General features: G+C 42.9%; 1 protein-coding gene across 1 annotated transcript in view; it reads right to left on the bottom strand.

The window, feature by feature from the left end:
• The window catches only part of ACMSD (aminocarboxymuconate semialdehyde decarboxylase), a 739737-nt gene that overhangs the window by 98478 nt on the left and 619298 nt on the right, over window positions 1-21961 (bottom strand). Inside the window, exon 8 of the mRNA XM_069221357.1 lies at window positions 11503-11675. Within this exon, the coding sequence (XP_069077458.1) occupies window positions 11503-11675 (173 nt within the window). The remainder of the gene's footprint in view (window positions 1-11502; window positions 11676-21961) is intronic.

The following is a 21961-nucleotide window of genomic DNA, read 5'->3' as shown; positions in this document are numbered from 1 at the left end:
TCAAGAAATCTCACATTGTTTTCACAGCATTCATCAAAAACAAACCAAAGTACCTCAAAGAGAAGCTGTAAATCTTGGGTACTTTAAACAATTTAGGGTTATCCAAGACAAGGTACGACTTCTGGGAAATGCTGCTTTCCAGTCATTTCACACTGCCCTTACCTTCCGGTCACAATAGTGCAAGACCAACGTATTTCAACAATATAAATCTCATCCACGCAATTTGAAGTCTTTAGTAAAAGCGTTCTGTGCACTCTTCAGGAATAATTAATTTTTACTGAAAAATGACGCAGAAGCTATAGCACAAAGGTGTAAAAAGCCTACTCTAATACGTGTATTTAGGGAACCAAGGCCCATATTCGCACTTTTATAACACCGCATTTGCGCCTCTTTTTGACGCAAAAACGGCGCAAACTTACAAAATACAATTGGCCCGTATTTATACTTTTTGACGCTAAACTGCGCTAACGCAGTTTAGCGTCAAAAAGTTTGGCGCCGGCTAACGCCATTCTGAAGCGCCATGCGGGCGCCGTATTTATTGAATGGCGTTAGCCGGCGCTAACAGACCGGCGCTGCCTGGTGTGCGTGGAAAAAAAACACGTACACCAGGCAGCGCCGGCGTTGGGGAAAATGGCGTTAGGGCGTCTTAAAATGGTGCAAGTCAGGTTGACGCCAAAAAATCGCCTCCACCCGATTTGCGCCATTTTTAACGACGCCCAGACGCCATTTACATGACTCCTGTCTTAGTAAAGACAGGAGTCATGCCCCCTTGCCCAATGGCCATGCCCAGGGGACTTATGTCCCCTGGGCATGGTCATTGGGCATTGAGGCATGTAGGGGGGCACAAATCAGGCCCCCCTATGCCAAAAAAAAATATTAAAAAATTAAAAAATTATACTTACCTGAACTTACCTGAATGTCCCTGGGATGGGTCCCTCCATCCTTGGGTGTCCTCCTGGGGTGGGCAAGGGTGGCAGGGGGGGTCCCTGGGGGCATGGGAGGGCAGCTGTGGGCTCATTTTGAGCCCACAGGTCCCTTAACGCCTGCCCTGACCCAGGCGCTAAAATCCGGCACAAATGCGGATTTTTTTGCCCCGCTTACTCCCGGGCGTGATTTTTGCCCGGGAGTATAAATACGACGCATTTGCGTCGCAGTCATTTTTTTAGACGGGAACGCCTACCTTGCATCTCATTAACGCAAGGAAGGCGTTCACGCAAAAATATGACGCTCTTTCCTCATACTTTGGCGCTAGACGCGTCTAACGCCAAAGTATAAATATGGCGTTAGTTTTGCGCCGAATTTGCGTAAAAAAAAACGACGCAAATTCGGCGCAAACGGAGTATAAATATGCCCCAATTGTATTTTGCAAGTTTGCGCTGTTTTTGCGCCAAAAAAATGACGCAAATGCAGCACTAAAAAAGGATAAATATGGGTCACGATTGGATTTTGTAAGTTTGCGCCGCTTTTGCATAAAAAATGACGCAAATGCAGCGCTAAAAAAGCATAAATATGGGCCCAAGACTGCTGGTTCAGCTACCAGTGCACTGCTGAAAAAAACACACTCAAGCTCAAAAAACGTATACAATCGTTTTTTTCTAACTTTTTGAATGTTCTCAACTCAAGGAAGGAAACATTTGAAAACCATTTCGCTGTTTTTCACACTGCAAGATTTACATTTTATGGACTTTTATATAAACTTTTTCAAGTCCGTCTCAAAGAATAGACTGCGTTTATCATACTACAGTATGTGCTAAATCCAGTACACATTGCGGCCAATGTACACTGTCATTTTTCGAGACTTCGTTCCCCTGCTGGAGCCCCTTAAGTACTTAACAGGAGAGAACCTTGCAGGCAATCTGACTATCCGAGAGGTATTTTGGAATGCCAACTGCTGTAGTTAAGCACTAGGCACTTAAGAGCTATGTGCCGGGAGAAGAGGGAGGAGGATTCTGGTGAGTACTGCCGTTTATTGTGTGGAAAGGAATTGAGAACTGCTGTGGTTTGTCTTAATTAATGTTGAATACACTATACTATAAACTGGAACAATACATCTACTTGTTACCGTTATCAGTAAATGCACCTGTTAAAACAGCGTTAAATTGAAAGTATTCTTGGTTGGCTTTTGATGAAGTAAGTTTGTTGTACAATACTGCATTAAGCTATACATGTAATCATTATAAGAAGCGATTCGAGAACTCTTGCTCTCGTGCACATACATACATTATAAACGAACATATAAAAAACGAGTTAGAGACTCACCTCTAATATTTCACTTTTCAAGCAGATTAGGACTTGGATTTCTCAGACTGTGTACTTAGCAATAGCAAGTGCTATTCATTTGTGTTCAAACAGCACAAACTAGACACAAAAGAGTGGTGACAGAGTGCTTTTCAGAAAGGTACATCTACATTTGGGATGCCATAAGTATGCCTTGTACCACAACCACGTATGCCTCTAGAGAGGCTGAATTCATAGGGTAAGGAATTCCTTCCAGGGTAGGAAACCAAAGGACAGAGGCCACAAGTATAACCTCTGGCGGCCCAAAATAATACAATTGATGTTGCTGTAGCTTTCTTTCATCTCTTGGCTTTTGCCTCTCTCGTCTGCTCTGGAGGTGGGCAGTTTGTGACATAGAGGAGTGGCGCTGTCACCACCGCTTAAAGGAGGTTCTGATTACACTCATTTCTATCAAGTTCATTTCTCCTGCTTTCTCACTATCAAACGTCTTCTTCACATACTGTAGAGAAAACTATTCAAAATGTACCTGTAGACCGAGTTGTATGATTAAAATCCATACTTCATGGACACAGTAAAGAACTGACCCACAAGGCTGCATTGCTGAGTGTGTGGTAGAAACTTTCCGTGTCCACACAGTATCTTCTAGTCAGATCCTCGACGTACTGGCGCAGCCAAACTAGTTCCCGAACCTTAGCTGCAGCCTGGGGGGCTGTAACCCATAGTAGACCTCACATGTGTCTCACTGTAACCCAATCACACTTGCCAACACTTGTTTACTCATCTTCATGCATGGAAGGCCACATTGGCAAAAAAGGCGGCATTTTATGCCTACATGAAACAAAATAAATGAATACAATTAAATAAAATATGTCGCACGAACAATGAATCTTATAGTGTAGCATTATTGGGAACACATCGTGGACGCCAGTGCAGGCGTGTGATGCCTGCATTGACACTCTATGTTACTTGAAACCTGTCAGTCTGATATCGATGCCCCACTTTTTCAATTGCTTCACCCCCTTTATCATCTGCCTTCTTCGGAATGATATTACATAATTTGGGTGCACAATATCCCCCCAATCACACGTCTCCTGCACATATGTTTCCCTTTCTTTCTAAGTCTCCTTATTTATTTATTTCACTCAAACTGTTTCTGCAGTTTGTGATGGGGGCTCAAGTCATGATCTTTCTGATAAGAGTTAGATTTTGCGTGCGTTTCTTTATCACAGCAAATCTAGTCGAATGGGGCGTAGAGAAACCCCATGGTAGGCCTGAGGACCGTTGCCTTGCGCATCAAGGTTGAATGGCCTGGGATCCCCAGGTTCTCCACCCCTAAAAATTACACTGAGGACGCAGCACACAATTTTCTTGCAAACCCGTACATGATTGGAGAAATGCTTCTGGATACTGTGCCAGAAGTACTGAACTAATTTGTGAGTTTGTCTTTAGACTTTAGTGCTGCTAGAAAAACCTATGCAATTTAGTTTGTGAAAATTGTGTTGTGAAATAAATAATCTGGGCTTATTTTAAAACTAGTTATTTGCAGGATGATCCTCTCTTTCTACAAATCCTGTTGGAAAGGGTCAGACTGCTTCATCAGGTTCACTGTATGCAATCAGGAGCGCTGCTTGTTACCTCTCAGTCCGGGCTCCATGGGAGAAAATGCTTACAGTATTGGGTTCCAGTCTAGACATGTTTCTCTATCACCACCTCAAAGTACTGGGATTGTTTTATATTGATCTGATGAAAGGAGCTAGACAGCTGCGCAAAAGAATGGTGGGAAGGATATCTAAGACCCATAGTTGCGGTGTGCGTATTTCATTTTCACTTTGGCCGAAAAAAGTATAAATACTTTTTAATTGTCTGACCTTTTTATTCCACCTCAGCCTCACTATCTATTTTTAGGTCGAGCGCACAAACGCTATTACGTTTTGTAATCTATCTGTGGCCTTTTAACCACGTCCACTGCACGTCCATCACTATCACTCGTTCGTGGGCTTGCCTTTCAAAAATCCTTTGTTATCATTGGTAAATGCTTTACGTTTGTCCCTCCTTGAGACAGTTTTGTTACGCCTTTATCATTGACCTTGTTACATGGATAATTGCACGATTGCCGATACATTTGACTGAGATCAAACTTCTTTTTCCTTTTGTGTCTCTCCTTCACGCACATGGTGGCTGTGGCACTTTGAATCGGCTCATTTATGTCAACTGTTTTACTTTTTCGTTTCAATTTATGTGGTAAGAAAAGTTGAATTAGGAATTTACAACGCTAATAGCTCTAACTCGAGCTAACGCGAGACCCAGTGCATTGCAAATGCATGTTGTAGTTGTCTCTTGTTTAATATTTTCATTTTTCAATCAAAATACTTTCTTAATGAAAGTAGGATCTGGCCTCTGTCCCTCTCATTCCCTATAATGCATTTTGAGTATAAAGGCTGAATTTCCCTGTACGTTATAAAATACTTTTTCAAATACGTGTCTTTCCATAGGATTCTAGCACAAACACAGAAACAATCTACATTTAAATGCTGAAAAAGGAACAAGAGTGGCTGTGCACAACGAATAATGTAAGAAAATGAGACACAGAGTAGGGGTAGGGCAGGGAGAGCTTTGTAGGCTGAGTTTCAATCCAGGAAGTAATAACTTGGTGGTAAAAGGGGAATGATTATCTTAAATGTACTCAGTCCTACTGAGGTAAGAATACAATTTCCCTTTAGGCCAAGGCACCTATATGAACCAGCTTAGCACAAGGACTACGTAATGGGGAAAGTTACAAACTACAGACATCATTAGGTCATGAAATGGAAGAATTTTATTAAATAAGGGAACCTTTTACTGTTTTACATAAAGTGAATGTAAGTATATAATATGTTTCATTTTCTTTTTGTATACATATGATTTCCATGATGTGATTTGTTCCATTAGAAGCTTATTATTTTAATATTGATTTTTAATCGTAGTGTTCTGATATGATATTATAAGGAAGAGAGATGTGTTGTGGTTTGCACTAGATCACTGGGCTGGAATGCGGTGACAATCACTTTGAGGTCACAGCATTCCAGCGGGTGTCAAGCTTCTGAGGGAGATTTGAATGTGACAGTTACGGTCGGTTTGCTACCTGAGGAGGTTGGATAAACATGCTGTGAATCTAATAAAGGTTTATGAAAGAATCTTTGAAGTGAAAAGCGTATTCTTAATCCTGGCGATGAGGGAGAAACTGTTGCCAACCTCCTAGATGAATCAGAACTCATACCTCCTATTTTAAGCATCTTTTGAAGTGATATTGTGGACACCGAGGTGAGAGGGGAGCTGCCAAGAGAGAGTGGAACCACTGTGTATGTTTTTGCTGACCCAAGGTATGGATGGAACTTTAGCGCGTTTTGCGATCGGTTGAAACCAGTGAACCAAGCCCAGGTGTGAGTGGAACCTTGGCACGTGTGTGTGACTGGTTGAAGGCACTGGGAGGCAGATTTATGGAAAGTGACACTGCACTGAGTGCAGTACCACTTTCCCTGCACCCCTTAGCACTCCTCTACCGCCACCATATGTGCGCCGTATTTAAAATACGGCACACCATAGAGCAGGCATGGGGGGCAATAGTGTCATTGTTTATGACGCTATTGATGTACTCTGCAGGAGTAGGGCCAAAATATTGGCTCTACTCCTGCAGAGTACTTAGGGGCCCATTCTAAAGAATGGAAGCCCCCTTTTAAGGCCTGCTTTTGAGCAGGCGTTGAAAGTGCTCTAATAAATGGCGCAAGGAAATCTCATAGATTTCCTTGTGCTATTTTTCCAGCTCCCCTAACGGGAGAACCCCTTCTTTGCATACATTATGCCTCAAGCAGGCATAATGTAGCGCAAAGGGTTACAGAGTGGCCCAATGCATGCATGCATTGAGCCACTCTTTAAATACGGCGTGGGGATTTTGGCCTTGTTGGGCCATATTAACATCAAAATAAGTGGCATTAATGTGGCACAAGGTGGCGCTAGGGGCCTATAAATGTGCCCCTGAATCAGAAGAGAGGTGTGCTCGCATTGCTGTCTCCGAGCAAAATGAGACATCGTGAGTATGTGACATTCTGTCCAGCGTGATTGGATAAAGCTGGGGAACGGGAGAACTGAAGAACAAGCAGTTTTGTTGCAACAACCTTTTCTTCTCACGTACAAGGGAAAACATGATTGTAAATGCCTACACCCATTTTTGATGAATCCTTCTCACGTGGGTCACTCGGCAACAAGCGGTGATCCGTACATCATTAGTATTTAATTATTTTTTGACATGTGGATCACTCTGCAACAAACAGTGATCTGCACACCATTGATATTAATTGTTTGCTGACAATAAATGAGGCAGAGTTTAATTTTGTTTCTATATATATATATATGCAAGTTCTTTGCTGTTCTTCGTTTCAGTGATCAGCACACTGCAGTCTTTTTAAGCAACTGAGAAGCAGGTTTTTAGCCCAAAGTACTTCTAGTGTTACTAACAATTCAAATATTCAGACATTGTGGCAGGCACTAATATGTCTGAACTTCCTCATTTTCCTCAGATAAGGACGATCCTATTTTGCATGGAAAAGATGGAAGTAGATGTTGATTCATACTTAATTGCGATTGGGGGAGAAACATTTTCGGCAATTCGCAAACAAGCTATATTATTACATAATTTAGGACTAGAAGGAAGAAAAGTGTATGAGAGTTTGGAGGAAATCATCAATGGTCATGGGGAAGATGAACCAGATAATGTTTTTGACATGTCTGTATTGATGTTGGAGAACAATTTTGGTGCACAGATTAATATGGTACTGGAAACTCACAAATTTTTCATGAGAGTGCAGGGGAAACAGGAGAAAATTGGCACGTATGTTGCAGCCTTGGCAACTTCAGCTCGTACATGCGTATTTTGAACAACTGACTGAGGCCCTCATTATGAGTATGGCGGTCTTTAGACCGCCAGACTCGCCGTGACGGTCTCACCGCCTTAGAGCCGGGGGTGAAGACGGCCGTATTATGAGTACTCTGCCTGGCCCACCAAATCGGTTGCACCGCCGCGGCCGGCGGTGACCTCCTCCAATCCGGCAGCAGGCCTCAGGCCGCTGTCTGGATTACGAGGTTGCACACCGCCAGGCTTTCCGTGGCAGCAGTGTGCAGTTTGTCTACTTCCTTCTCTGCATTTCTACCAACTCCTCTTACTTCATTCACTGACTCATCCATAAGCATGATGCCTTTTTCTTTTTCACCACACATTTCACCACCTACATACTAGTCTTCTCTATACCTTCAGCTATAGCTATTGTCTCTTTCAAAGTGGGATTTTTTGCTAATCATTTTTCTTGTACTTTTACATTGTTCGTGCACCTGACAATCTAGTCTCTGACAAGAGAATCAGCCAGTTGTTCAAATTTGCATGGAGGAGCCAACGTTTTCAGGGCCACAACATACGTGCCAATTTTCTCCTGTTTCCCCTGCACTCTTGTGAAAAATTTGTGCGTTTCCAGGACCACATTAATCTGTGCACCTAAATGGTTCTCCAACATCATTACCGACATGTCAAAAACATGATCTGGTTCATCCTACATATGACCAATGATGATTTCCTCCAAACTCTCATACACATCTCTCCCTTCTATTCCTAAATTATGTAATAATACAGCTTGTTTGCGAACTGTTGAAAAATGTTCTCCTCCAATTGCAAGTAAGTATGAATCAAATATGTTTCCATCTTTTCCATGGCAAAATAGGATCGCCCTTATCTGAAAGGAAATGAGGAGGTTGAGACATATTAGTGCCCGCCATAATGTCTAAATATTTGAATTGTTAGTAACAATATAAACATTTTGGGCTAACAACCTGCTTCTCAGTTGTTCAAAAGGACTCCAGTGTGCTGATCATTGAAACGAAGACCAGCAAATAACGTGTATATTTATATATATATATATATACATATATATATATATATATATATATAGGTATAGAAAAAATAATAATTTCTTCCTTGTTTATTGTCTACAAATAATTAATATCAATGGTGTGCAGATCACTGTTTGTTGCAGAGTGATCCACGTGTCAATATAGAATTAGGTATCAGTTGGGTGCAGACAACCGATTAATCTCAAAGGTGTGTGGATCACTGCTTGTTGCAGAGTGATCCACACACCGCCAAAACCAACCTCCACGAGGGCATGAAGGCCGTCGCCAAGTGGATGAGAAGTAGCTGGCTGAAACTGAACTTGGACAAAATGGAGGTTCTCATCCTTGGGCCCACCCCCTCCGCCTGGGACAACTCGTGGTGACCAGCCTCGCTGGGTACCCCCCGACACCAACAGACCACGCACGTAACCTCGCCTTCATCCTCGACTCATCCCTCTCCATGTCAAAATAAGTCAACGCCATCTCCTCCTCCTGCTACAACACCCTCCGCATGCTTTGCAGAATCTACAAATGGATCCCAACCAAAACAAGAAAAAAAACAGTAACTCAGGCCCTCGTCAGCAGCAGGCTCGACTACGGCAACGTACCCTACGCAGGCATCCCGTCCAAACACCTGCAACGACTCCAACGCATCCAAAACGCCTCCGCCCGACTCATCTACATCACCCCCCACCTGAGAGACCTACACTGGCTCCCCGTCGACAAGAGGATCACCTTCAAACTCCTCACCCACGCACACAAAGCACTTCACCACACAGGACCAGCCTACCTGAACAACAGACTCTGATTCTACACCCCCACCCGGCAACTCCGCTCCGCCAACCTTGCCCTCGCCTCCATCCCCCGCATCCGGCGCAGATCCTCCGGCGGCAGATCTTTCTCCTACCTCGCCGCCTAGACCTGGAACACCCTCCCGTCTGACCTAAGACAGATCCAGGACCTGCTCACCTTCAGAAGACACCTTAAGACCTGGCTCTTCAAGCAGTAGCAGCACCCTCTCCCCCCAGCGCCTTGAAACCCTCACGGGTATGTAGTGCACCTTATAAATTGATTGACTGATTGATTGAATAAATAATTAAATATTAATGGTGTGAGGATTACCGATTGTTGCCGAGTGACCCACGTGAGGATTCATCAAAAATGGGTGTAGTCATTTACAATCAAGTTTTCCCATGTACGTAAGAAGCAACATTGTTGCAACAAAACTTCTTGTTCTCCAGTACTCATGTTCCCCAGCTTTATCCAGTCACGCTGGATGGAACGGCACATGCTCACAATGTCAATCACGCTGGACGGAACATCAGGTGCTCACAACATCATAATTTTGCTCGCAGACAGCAACAAGAGCACACCTCTCTCCCAGGTCAGTGCCTTCAACTAGTCGCAAAATGCACCAAAGTTCCGCCCACACCTCGGGCCAGCAAAAACATACACAGAGATCCTCTCTCTCTTGGTGGTTCCCCACTCACATCGGTGTCCACAATATCACTTCAAAAGATGCTTAATATAGGTGGCGTGGGTTCTGATTCATCTAGGAGGTTGGCGACAGTTTCTCCCTCGTTGCCTGTATTAAGAATACGCTTTTCACTTCAAAGGTTCTTTATAAACCATCATTAGATTTGTAGTATATTTATTCCACCTCCTCAGGCAGCGAACTGATTGCAACTGACCACATTCAAACCTCTGCCAGAAGCTTCACACTCCCTGGAATGCTGTGACCTCAAAGTGATTGTCATCGCATTCCAGCCAAGTGATCTAGTGCAAACCACAACAGACTAACTGCCACTGATCTGGACAAAGGTATTCCTGTCCCTTCCCGACCTCATATGCACACCACAATGTTCCCTTCCGCCCCATTCTTTGAGGATAAAGGCATGACACGGCAGATCTTAAAGAGTCACAGACCATAGTGCAAGAGCAGATGTGCCCAGGAAGGCTAGACTTTTTCATGGAGCCTGTGTGGTGGAACTTGCTTACTTTTGCAAAGAATGAAGGGAAAAAAAGTGATGGAATTGTAGGCCAAGGTCAGTGCTGGACTCTTTGTAAAACTGGAAAACGACACATTGTGGACTTGCTTAGGCAACAAAGCCAGAGAAGATATGGGAATAATCAGCTGGAACTTTAACCTGATTTGCTCAGACAAATTCAGCAATTACTGCTATGTTCGTTCTACAAGGACTGTTATAACTCCTCTCAGAGCAGGCAGAAAGACTGAAATGAGAAGGAAGAAGGTGACTTGCTTGGAAGAAGTCATGTCTTTGTGGTAGAATGAATATTACAAATCCATGCTTTCCTTCAATTCTATGGACCTGGCAAAGCAGTTCTGAAGGTAAGGAAAACAGCAGGAGTATATTTACACTATGTGTGCCATTTTAACCAGTAAACAGGGTCCCTTTCCACTAAAGTGGAGTATATTGTCTTGTTAATTTCTCAACTGTTTTGGTTTTGGTGTTCCAACACCACATGCATTTTTCTCTGACGAAAGCCTTGCTGTTTGACCACGCTACAAAAGGTGAGCTTGGGATTTCTAATAGAAAATGTTTACTCTAATAAGAACCAAAATGTTTTAACTTTATGAGACCTCAGTCCCAGTTCAACAACCGCTCACCCCATTAATTTAACAGCTGGGGCCACATTATGTAAAGTGCCCTGGAAAAGCAACAGGATTGTGCGCTTGCTTTCTGTTCCTATGGGCACTTTAAATGCTTGTTTGGCTCCTTCTGTTATAAGGATAGTGCTGCTGTACATGTAACTGCATAGGGGTATGGTCCCTGGCAAATGAGGGAAACACTGTGCCAGTCTGCCTGAGCTTTATTATGAAAGCAGGGACAGATTAAAAGAGGTAATTTGGATGCATAAAGATCTGAGCAGAACAGGGCACCCCTGGACGGCCCACATCTGGAGGAGGTAAAGAGAGTTCCATGAACCTCCTGCATCCTCCTGCAGGCAGGTGCAGTCACTCAGTGCACCTGCCTACAGTGGGATCTCTCTCACCCTTGAAAGAGCAGCTTGGTGTCCCCTGCACTGTGAAAGGCAGACCAACTGTTTTAAACAAACGGTCCTTCTTTCATGAATGTGCTAACCCCAGGGCAACGGATGTTTGGGTGAGGGGGAGGAACAGTGCATTATCAGTAATAGGGAGCAGTGTCCCTGTTTGCGACTAGCACACCTAGTTAAAGGTGAGCCTCAGTACTTTCAAGGACAGTGCACCCTTACTCTAATACAGTCCCTGGTTTCATGCCATGTGGATCTCCTGTACCTTTGAAAGCTGGCACTTTACAACTGCTACTTCATAAACAATGACAAGGAATATCACATGTATAATCTCACCTCTCCTATTATGTCCACCAGCAGCTTTAAAGCTCGAGGGTCATGGACTAAAGAATCCGTGTAAAATAGACCACGGTAGTTCATTGGGTCAACTTTATTGTCCACAGCACACAAGTCTGGACGTACATGGAACCCATGAGAAATTCGACCAATGGTAAAAGGAAAAGCACCACCTGCAAAAAAATAAATAAACAAAAAATAAAAAATGAAGACGGTCAAAAACTTGGCAAACGCAGAAAGCAACAAATATTTTTTTTAAATGAACATTAAAGAAAACATAAATTAATACCCTCCTCGTTCTGCTGAGGTTCTAGAGTTCAAGTCGCTGCCAGAGCCTCTCTCCCTGATGCAGCCTCTAGAGTTCCAAGTAGCACACATAAAGGCGCTTAACTCATAATGAGTGCACTCAGGACACTGACTGGGGTGCCCAGAAAAACTGAAAACTCTCCTTTATGTCACTATAAATTTGATCATAGTAAAAGGTCACTTTTCTTGCGTCACCCTTGCCTACCAAATGACACCATGGTTGAGCCATATTTACAATACAGTGCACCATGGTGGTCATTAGGACAACAGCATCAACATTTTTGATGCTATTGTGTTGCTTTGCTGCACTGGCATAAAAAAAAATTACGTCAGTGCAGCAAAGCACAAGGAGGCCCAATGATTAAAATGGGTGAGTCATTTTAATGCCTGCTCAAAGCAGAGTTTAAGTGGAGGCTACCATTATTTATAACATGCCCCTAACTACTGTGCAGGAGTAGCACCAATATTTTGGCGCTATTCCTGCAGAGTACATCAATAGTGTAATGAAAAATAACGCTATTGCCCCCCTACCCTGCGTCATGGTGCCCCGTATTTTAAATACGGCACACACATGGTGGCAGTAGAGTGGCAGTAAAAGGCGTAAGAAAAGTGGTGCAGCATCTGTGCAGTGCCACTTTTCTTGAATATGCCCCAATATTTCTGCAAATCTGGGTTTATAATGTCACTTGGCACAACTAGGTCCAAAGCGACACTGGCTGAAACTCCCTATAACAGAGAGCCCAATTTAAAGCTTATTGCCCCATCAACAGCAAACCGTGGTTCCTTTCTATCTTTCTTCTACAGGTCATTCGTCCCACTCTGCCCAGCTAGTGAAAGAAGACAAACGGCTGGAGGTTTTCAAATTCAGGCATCCTGGGGAGGAGTGTGGGAGGATTTTCCAAACTCCCCAATCATTCAAGTTCTCAAACGACATTCATTAAACCGTTAGCGATTATTGACACTTTGGAAATATCATATATATCTTGCTAATTCTTAACTAACTTATCAGTTGCAGCCATTTCACGAGCTGTTCCCAGTTAGTATCTTTGATTTTAGTCTCTTTGCAATCTTATTACATATGGCTGAACTACAAAGCAAAGCCAATCGATTCAAATTTTAAATTTCTCTGAAAACGCTGACATTTACTATGGGCACATTACGATCTTACAATTGCAACTGTTACTGTGCCGATCAGAATTTACATTCGTGCACTTGATATTTATCCAACTATCGATCAGCACAGTTAAAAAAATAATGCAGGCAAAAATATAAAAATGCAAGTCAAAATCCATCCTTTCTAGTCTGCTTTCAAAACCCATTCGTCTGTGAATCTGAATGTCAATGCATAACAACTGACCTTAAATAACAGCATGGAATCTGCATATAGTGTGTGGCGGTGCAGGAGGCAGTGGAATGCCCAGCCTAAGTGGGTCTGCAAGTCTTATTTGTCTCCACTTTTGGGCCCGTATTTATACTTTTTTTGCGCCGCATTTGCGTCGTTTTTTGACGCAAAAACGGCGCAAACTTGCAAAATGCCATTGTATTTTGTAGGTTTGCGCCGTTTTGCGTCAAAAAGCGGCACAAATGCGGCGCTAAAAAAAGTATAAATACGGGACTTGATGTTTCTCTGTAATTCTGCATCTCTATACAAAATTATTAAAATGGTTTAAAAAACATGGAGGAGCGACTACAGGCCATGGGGCACTTAGAACAGGTGGGGTCATGGAGCAACACATTCGTAAAGGGATCGTCTAGGAATCTTACTGGGTCATTTAGACCCTAGCGTGGGGCCACCAGGTTGGAGGATGCCTAGCAGGTAGCGATCTCTGTGACTTCCGCTGAGCTGCTGGTGCAGTGGCTCCACTGCGTCGCTGACATTTGCTGATTGGGTGCCATGTTTGTTGTAGTTGCGTGGAAAAGTTTTTCCAAGTTCAAGAGACCAATGTTTCAAAACATAGTCAGCAGAGATAAACATTGGAAACTCAGTGCAACAAGTATTTCTACAAAAATCTTACAAATTCAGAGGAAGGGCAGGCCACACCAATAGTACGGATGTTGAATAGTGCCATAAAAACTTCAATAACTTAAATGCTGAATTGCCTCACTTCCAGTCATGAGATACAAGCCAAAGTAAATATAACTGATACTGCCACAATGTGCCCCCTGAATATCAAAATCACAACATCAATAGGACACAATATTGAAGCCAGAATATTGAAAATAATATATTGATATGTAAGTAAGTCTTGATTTTCTATATCTACTTACATAGTAAATATATCTTTGAGGTGTGCAGATGTGGAGTTGGGAATAGTAAATCTATACTTCCCTATATGCACTTACCTTTCGATATTTTGACTCTTAATATTCACCCTTGCACAATAATATTGTTGGTGCCAATATTCATTGGCTCTTTCTACTGCTAAATATGAATGGATTCCTCCATACAAGCTTGTATATCACATCACATGCCGGGGTTGAATATCATATGCTGAGTGTGAGAAAGTTAACGATTATTTGGGGTGGATGGTAGGCCATCATCAGTAACAATGTTGCTGTTCTTGTTTGGTGCAGTAAAGTTTTCAGTAATTTAAACATGAGCCCATCTTCTGGTAGATATGCAGAGAGTATATCTACCAGAAGATAGAAAATATGTGAAGCATGTAGAAGTTCAAAATTCAAAAACACAACATTGTAGAAACCCCACTGCAAATAGACAGAGAATATTTTAATGAACAAAATGACACTAAAGCAAAAAAACTTCAAAAGGGGTAATTGGATGAATGATTTTCAAATATTTCTAAATAAAAATAGCGTCATAAAGCATAATGCACCAACCGCAGGTACCTGGTCATGCTAGACTGGGCCAAAGTCAAAAGTAAAGACTGACCACGATGGATTGCCAGCCGGACACAGGGACCAGCTTCCTCCCAGTGAAAAGTTTACCTTCTGACTTGGAAACATTTATGGCACAAAAATAGTCATAGATGACTTGTTGGCAGCGAGAGTTGCAAACTGGATCCAAAGTTGGGCTTGAAAATGTCAACTAGCCATAAAGTGGGCACTCCGTGCTGTTGTTGATGAAGGGGGGAAGCACCAAGTGGGTAAAGTTCTAAGAGCCTGCCCAGAAGGTCTCAACGTCTCCAGACAGAAAGTTGACAAACAGTTTTTAGGCCCCCCTTCTTGTAGTTTGGAGATAGGAGTAGTACACTCTAACACCAGCCAAGGGTCTAGGATCTGTGTGTGTGCGTGTGAGAGGGCATTTGGAGGTTAGCACTCATTTCAGGAGAAGCCACCAGCAGGGCAGGTCAAGTTGAAACTGGTCAACTGGGCTCCTTCAGGAAAGTGTGCTTCTTGCACCTTTTGTGTTCTTGTAGATTAAAAGGAAGTCAGCCAACTAATCCCAGGAGTCCACTTCTTTGTTTTGGATACAAGTAGGAGCAGGTCCAACAGCTCTCAATAACAAGTGCAGTCCTTCTGTCTTCCACAGGTCTGGTAGTATTCTGAAGAGGGTTCCCAGGGATGCCACCTTTATGTCTGGCACAAGCCTGTGGGTAGAAGGTGATTTGACCTAAAACTATCCCTTTTTGCAGTATTTCCTGTGTATCCTACCGCAAGCAGAACCACAGTGTTCCTCTTTATCTAAAATTAAGATGGCAGAACCTACTTCCCTTGTGCAGAGCCCTTGTGCTCAACCTAGAAGTGTAGCCAGGGAAATGAGCAACCCCTCATCTGTGGTCACTTAAAACCGAGTCTGAAGGCAGCCTGTCTTCAATTGGGATTGTAGTTTAAGAGGACAAAAGGTAGGCAGGTTCAAGTGTGAGCTACATCTACTAGTGACAGATTAGGCGTCCTGTGAAGAAATGGAAGGGGGGCTAGGCTTCTAGAGGTTTTAGACAGGATAAAGGGGGATTTTAAAAGGTGACTTTTTTAAAACAATACTTAGTACAAATCTGACTTTGCCAGTGAATTGGTCTTCGGCTACAATTTTAAAAAGTTTTAAAAGAAACTTTTTATCTGGTTCCTAGGTGGAGATAACTTTAATAACGTACCCCAATTCTTTCCTATGGGAGAGCTGACCCCACTACAGAGAGCATTGCTTTTAGGTATTTTCACTATAAGGACATGTTTAACATTAGGCCTTTACATGTCTTGGTTTTAAGTACCATGTAGCCTATTTGATGAGATTTAGGATTTAGTTAGGGGTGACATTCATATTTAAAGGAGGCTTTAGACCTATCAAAAGGGGCTATTTGGCAGGTCGAATTTACAAGTTAAAGCTTACTGGTGGCAGGCTGCAGTCATGTTGTGCATGTTTTTCATTTTCACATTAGTGATGGCACAATATGTGCTGCAGTCCACTAGTTACAATTAACTTGCAGGCCCTGTGTACATTTAGCACCATATTTTAATAAGTTAAATGTGTCAATTAAAAGTGTAACCAATTTCAACATGTTTTGGGGGTCAAATCACATTCACTGGGGCCTTTTTATCAGAGTCCCAGTGCACACAGTCAAAAAACCAGCAACAGCAGACCTTAACAATGGGAGTGATGATGGAAGAAGAGGCATGTTTACACTGAGGGTGGGCTGAGATGCTGGGATCAGGCCCATCAGAGACACGTCTAGGCAGGACACCAGAGTCATGATGCTACACATACAATCTGCACACACATACTACACACACAACAGATAGGACGCACATGCACACACACCACTCATGCATACATACACAAACCCAAAGACATATACTTACTATTACTCACACAATCAAGCATATATATACTTCTTCATCCGCTCACCTTGCCTGTTCCAATCTTCTGTCTAGGCCCTACGTAGGCATGCAAACCCATGTAAACTGTTATTGTAAGCGCTGGAGGGGTCTGCAAGATGGCAGATTACAAAATGGAACCCTCTTGATAATTATTGTATTGATGGCCCTGCTGGAAATTTCAAACAAACTATGAATATCAGCACATAGGTAAGCCATAGGCATCTCGTGTTTGATAGGGCCCTGAGCACGTTAGTGGTACAGGTAATCTAAATAAAATACAAAACTTCCAGGTGCCTTATTGCATAAGAACTCGCAGTCACAGAATTAAAAAAAAAAGAACTAGGGCTTTGCTTCGCACTTGACTCTGGTGAGGACCTGGAGGGAAATTTTCCTCTTTCATGGATCCTAGCACTGCCTATGTGGCCACTTGCGCTGCTCTCGAAGCCCCTATCATCAGAAGGCAGCACCAGAAAGAAAGTAAAAGGGACTCTTCGCTGTGCAAAATGCTACAGAGTTTCAGAAAACAGCTACTGCTGGTGGCAGCACTGTTAGAGATTGCAACAGCGACTGCTTGCAACTGTTACAATACAGCCTGACCATCCAATGTGTCTCCTAGCACACAGTCACTATTAGAGACTTCCAGGCCTTGCGCAGCTTAGATCATAAATTTGCCTCAACTAAAGGTTTCCAGTATTGGTATGGAAGTCCACTCTGACTTCACTGGAGAAAACACGGGGCCAGATTTACAAGGCCCCAGTGCCTCCTTGCACCACATCAGCGTAATTTGTTTTACACTAATGTGGCTCAATGAGGCAAAGATCACCAAGCCATATTTACAAAGTGGCGCAATGCATGCATTGCCCCACTTTGAGGCCCCTCGCGCCACATTATGACAGCTCCAGGCATACTATATGTAAGGGGGGTGTTCCGGCATTAGGAGGTTGGCAAAAATGGCACATTTAAAACTACAAGATTTAATTGTGCCATTTTTGGTGTCATTCTTAACACCTGCTTAAAGCAGTCGTTAAAAGGATGCACCCATTGAAATCAATGGGCCTCCTTGCACTTTGCTGCACTAGCATCAAGTATTTTACGCTAGTGCAGAAAAGCGCCACAATAGCGTCAATGATGTTGATGCTATTGGTCTAAAGTGCGCAATGGTGTGCCGTATTTTAAATATGGCGCACCCATGGTGTTGCTAGGTGCCATGGAATTGTGGCGTATCAGTACTGATGTGCCAGATGTTTGTAAGTCCGGACCATAATGTCATGAAGTGTTCTATTGCTGCCCAAAAAACATTTTTTCGTGTGGTCAACCTGTTGCAATGACACACTTTCTTGCATACAGTCAGAGAGGTATTTTTCTGGTTTTATACACTAACATTTTGCGCCGGATTTGCATTACAAAAGTGATGCAAATCAGTGCTAAATGTTTATTCAATTTTACTTCCTAGTGCAAAACTTGTTTTCGCTGGAAAGTTGCTTGAAAATAATGGAAAGAGGTGCGGGTGCTGCTTTGCAGTATTTTGCATTGAGGGGGTGTACCACTGGTGGTGCGTGGGCATTCCTGTGCAACCATCTTAAGGTTGACATTAGCACTTGCGTTATCAAGGAGAAACACTTTTATTTCAGGAATCTTTTTCTACTGTGCATGGATGCTGCACTGTGCAGCACACATGCAAAGGGAGAATTCTGGAAGGTAAACCTTCCAGTACAAACCCTATGCGAGACATGAGACAGACACCAGCAAATGCAGCACTAGGCATGCGTATTGTGCGCCAGAGCTAAGGGGTTAGCAGGACAGCATCATATCTTACTACCTATGACACTTTCCTGCTCTCACCAATTCACACAACACAAAGCAGTAACTTTGGTTGTTGCACTCTGTTGCAAGAGGTTTTAGTTACTTCACCTTACGTTCTTTAAATACCTTATTTCTGATATTTTAGTCATTTCACTTTCATTTAAGATGGTGACATTATTTGCATATATCTACCACACAAAAAAAAGAAATGTTAGCCTTTTTATTCAAGTTTGGGCGAAAGGGAGGAGTGGAATTTTTAGAGACCAACAAGATTGTTTGGGGGCTGTAAGCCAGGTTTGATGTATGTGTATGGATGAGGTGTATGGAAGAGCTGTGTGTATCTCTCACTGCTGCTGTTAGTTGGTGCGTGTTAGGAGCATAATAGACCTACATGTGTGTCCCATTAATGAAAGCGCAGTTGGTTGGGGCTGCATGTTGGGATGGAGGTGATGACATAGCTGTGTGTGGGGCCTAACACAGGAAGAGCAGTGGGTGAAGGCTGCATGTCAGGACTGAGGTGTGTTGTAACACTGCTGGTGCAATCCAGTACTGGTCACATGTCAGTAACTAAGAGCATTGGAGCACTGATGTGGCTCCCAGCATTGAAATACCAATCGTAGAATTATGGTGCATGGTATATCTGCATTTATGTACCTGTACGAGAGAAGCAGTAGGTAGGTGCTACAAGTAACAGTTTAGATGACAGAGGTGCATGAGGCCCTGGTACTCATACATTAGTGCATGGGTGCTGTATGTCAGCTCTGTAGTGTATGGAGCTGCATATTGGTGCTAGTACTAGAGTACAGAGGTGGTTACTGATGGTCAGGATTGAAAGTTGTGGCAGAGCAGCTAGTAGTTCCTAGTAATGGAGTAGCAATACTATACTGGCAAGTACTGGAATGCCCGTTGGGCTGTCTAGAACTGCCAGAGGGGCCAGATTTGAAGACAGGTTAATAAGTGGGCTAGTGTTTTTGGTCCTGTCACAGGACGAAAAAATGACCCTCACATTGGCCCTTCCAAGCTGACCCATCTGGCAATGCCAAATTGCCTGAAATACCAGTTAGCGCTGTGAGTGGGTTGTCCTGAGAGGGTGCTACAGGTCTGTTATGCTGTATTTATGTGTGTGGGTTCAAGAAGCAATGGCATAATGGAAGAGGTGCTGCAGGCTAGGATTGAGGTGTACTGTACACCAGCTAGTGATCCAAATTACTGGCCAAACAGTGGGTATTACATGTCAATAATCATGAGTATGGTAGAGCTAAGTTTGCGTCCAAATACTGGAAGACCTGTGGGTGGATACGGCTATGGATGTTAACTGGGGGTTGCCAGGGGCAGCATCTGCCATTCCTGGTTTGCCCTTTGCAGGCCCTTGCCACTGTCCTTGTGACCCTTGACCTTAAAATTAGCAAAAGCAGGGCCAGAACACAAACAGGGCTTAAGGAGATGTGTTTGCTTTCGTTTATAGGTATCCCTACCTATAACTCAATATCATGTCCCTTGTATACTGCATGCTTGTGGGTAAAAGGGCATGTATTCCCTTTACAAAGTGACCAACAGCACTATTTACTGAAAAGTTGAACAAATATTTCTTCCCTACCGAAGTGAAAATACACATGCATAAGCCTATATGTTAGATCCGTTAGCCATAGGGTGATCCTCTTCCAAACTTTTTGCCTTCATCCTTTTTTGCTAAATTTATTTTTGTTGACATTAGCACTCTGTGCTCTTTACTACTGCTCACCAGTGCTTAAGTGCTTTTGCTCACTCCCTAACCATGATAAAATTGTCCTACACCTAAATGGCATATTTATCTTACTTATAAGTCCCTAGTAAATTGGTATACCATATACGCAGCGCCCATAAATTGAATGCTACTAGTGGGCCTGCAGCACTTATATGTACCCCTTTAAAACATGCCCGAGGTCTGTCATTGAAGCCTGCATGCAGTCTTAAACTGCCAACTCGGCTTGGCAACTTATCTCCCTTGCCAAGCCTTCAACTCCACTTCTATAGTATATATGTTACCACTAATGTAGGTCCTAGGTAGCTCATGGGGCAGGGTGCTTTGTAATTAGAGGGTTAGAGATGTGCTTTTAAGTTTTACTTGTCCAGGTATTGAAAAACTCCTAAATTCATTTTCACTACTGTGAAGCCTACCTCTCCCATAGGATAACCTTGGGTTGCCTTATTACATTTAATAAGTGCTGGCCTTTGATTGGGAATAGGTCAACATTGTATGCCTGGGGTCTAATAAATTGTAATTTAAATCTCTCTTTAATTGTAAAGTTGGATTTTAAGCTAGAATTTTGAAGATGCCACTTTTAGAATGTTGGCATTTTCTTGCCCTAACTATTTGGTGCATGCAGCCTGTTCCTGGGTCACATGACTGTGGGCAGTTTCTTTATTCCCCCAAGACATCCACATAATAAGTGGATCAGGTGTGCCTGATTGGGCCATCACTGGTAGGATGGGGGAAGGGTGTGTTGGAGTTGGGCAGAGCCCTACTTGCATATCAATAGCTTGAGCCCAGCCTTCACACTTGTCACCATTGCATTGTGCCTGCAGCCAGTCTTGAGCCAGGGTAGGAGAGGCAGAAAATTCCAAGAACTTAAAAGGGAATATCAAGAAACTGCTCCCTATTTTAAAGAAGGCACCAGGTATAAACAAGAATTTGCAATGCAATAGGTCTTGCATTTGCTAGAGTTAGGGCCATTTGCATTGTAAATTCATAACTGGACTTTTCTTGCAACATAAATTGGTCACCCCTGCCTTATAATTTAGTCTTTTCCTGCCATATAATTCCAGTGCCCCTGCACATAACTGCATATAACTAAGCATTTACCTTCTTCCTATATCTGCTGCAAAAATGAAAATGTTGCCATTCAGCATCCTAATTTAAATCTGCCATGCTAATTCCAATAGAATACCACTTTCACCACCCCGCCATCAGAGTTGCTAGATGGCTAACACAACTCCCTAAAAAAGACACAAGACAGCCACAGAGAAGTAATGAGAGAAATAAACTAGAAGGGTCACCCAGGCATATCAATAGTGTTCAAACAGTCATGGTGTAATAAGGCTGTTACGTTGGCCTGAATTATGGTCATAATTGTAGTAAAGGGAGAGTATTAAAACGTACAATTACCATATAAGCCTTTATCAGAAATAAACTTTGGGCATTAGACTGTAATGCCCAAAACAGCCCCTAGAGAGCACCATACCAAAACATAATTTGTAAAAAACATGGTAATGTAACCATATTGTTAGTCCCAAGAGGGAATAACCCCATGAAAAGAACAGGAGAAAGTAATGCAGTGTAACCATATACTCAGCCTATAGAGGATGTTTTTAAGGTTAGCAGACCTACTGCAATAATATTACAATCAAGACCTTTAAAACAAAACTTCGCTCAGCTGTAAAACAGAAGCTGTAGCCATGAAAAAGCTTAAAAGACAGCAAATGGTGGAAGGGTTTATTATTTTGGGGTCCTCACTAACCTAGTGGGTCAGTGGGGACCCCAAACAGAAAGAGCATTTTGAAGGTGGTCACACTGTCCTAGAACCGCCACCGGTTAGGT

This window comes from Pleurodeles waltl, chromosome 3_1, assembly GCF_031143425.1.
Source record: "Pleurodeles waltl isolate 20211129_DDA chromosome 3_1, aPleWal1.hap1.20221129, whole genome shotgun sequence".
NCBI lineage: Eukaryota > Metazoa > Chordata > Amphibia > Caudata > Salamandridae > Pleurodeles > Pleurodeles waltl.
Note: the sequence above shows the minus strand (reverse complement) of the source record. Positions and strands in the feature narration are given on the sequence as shown.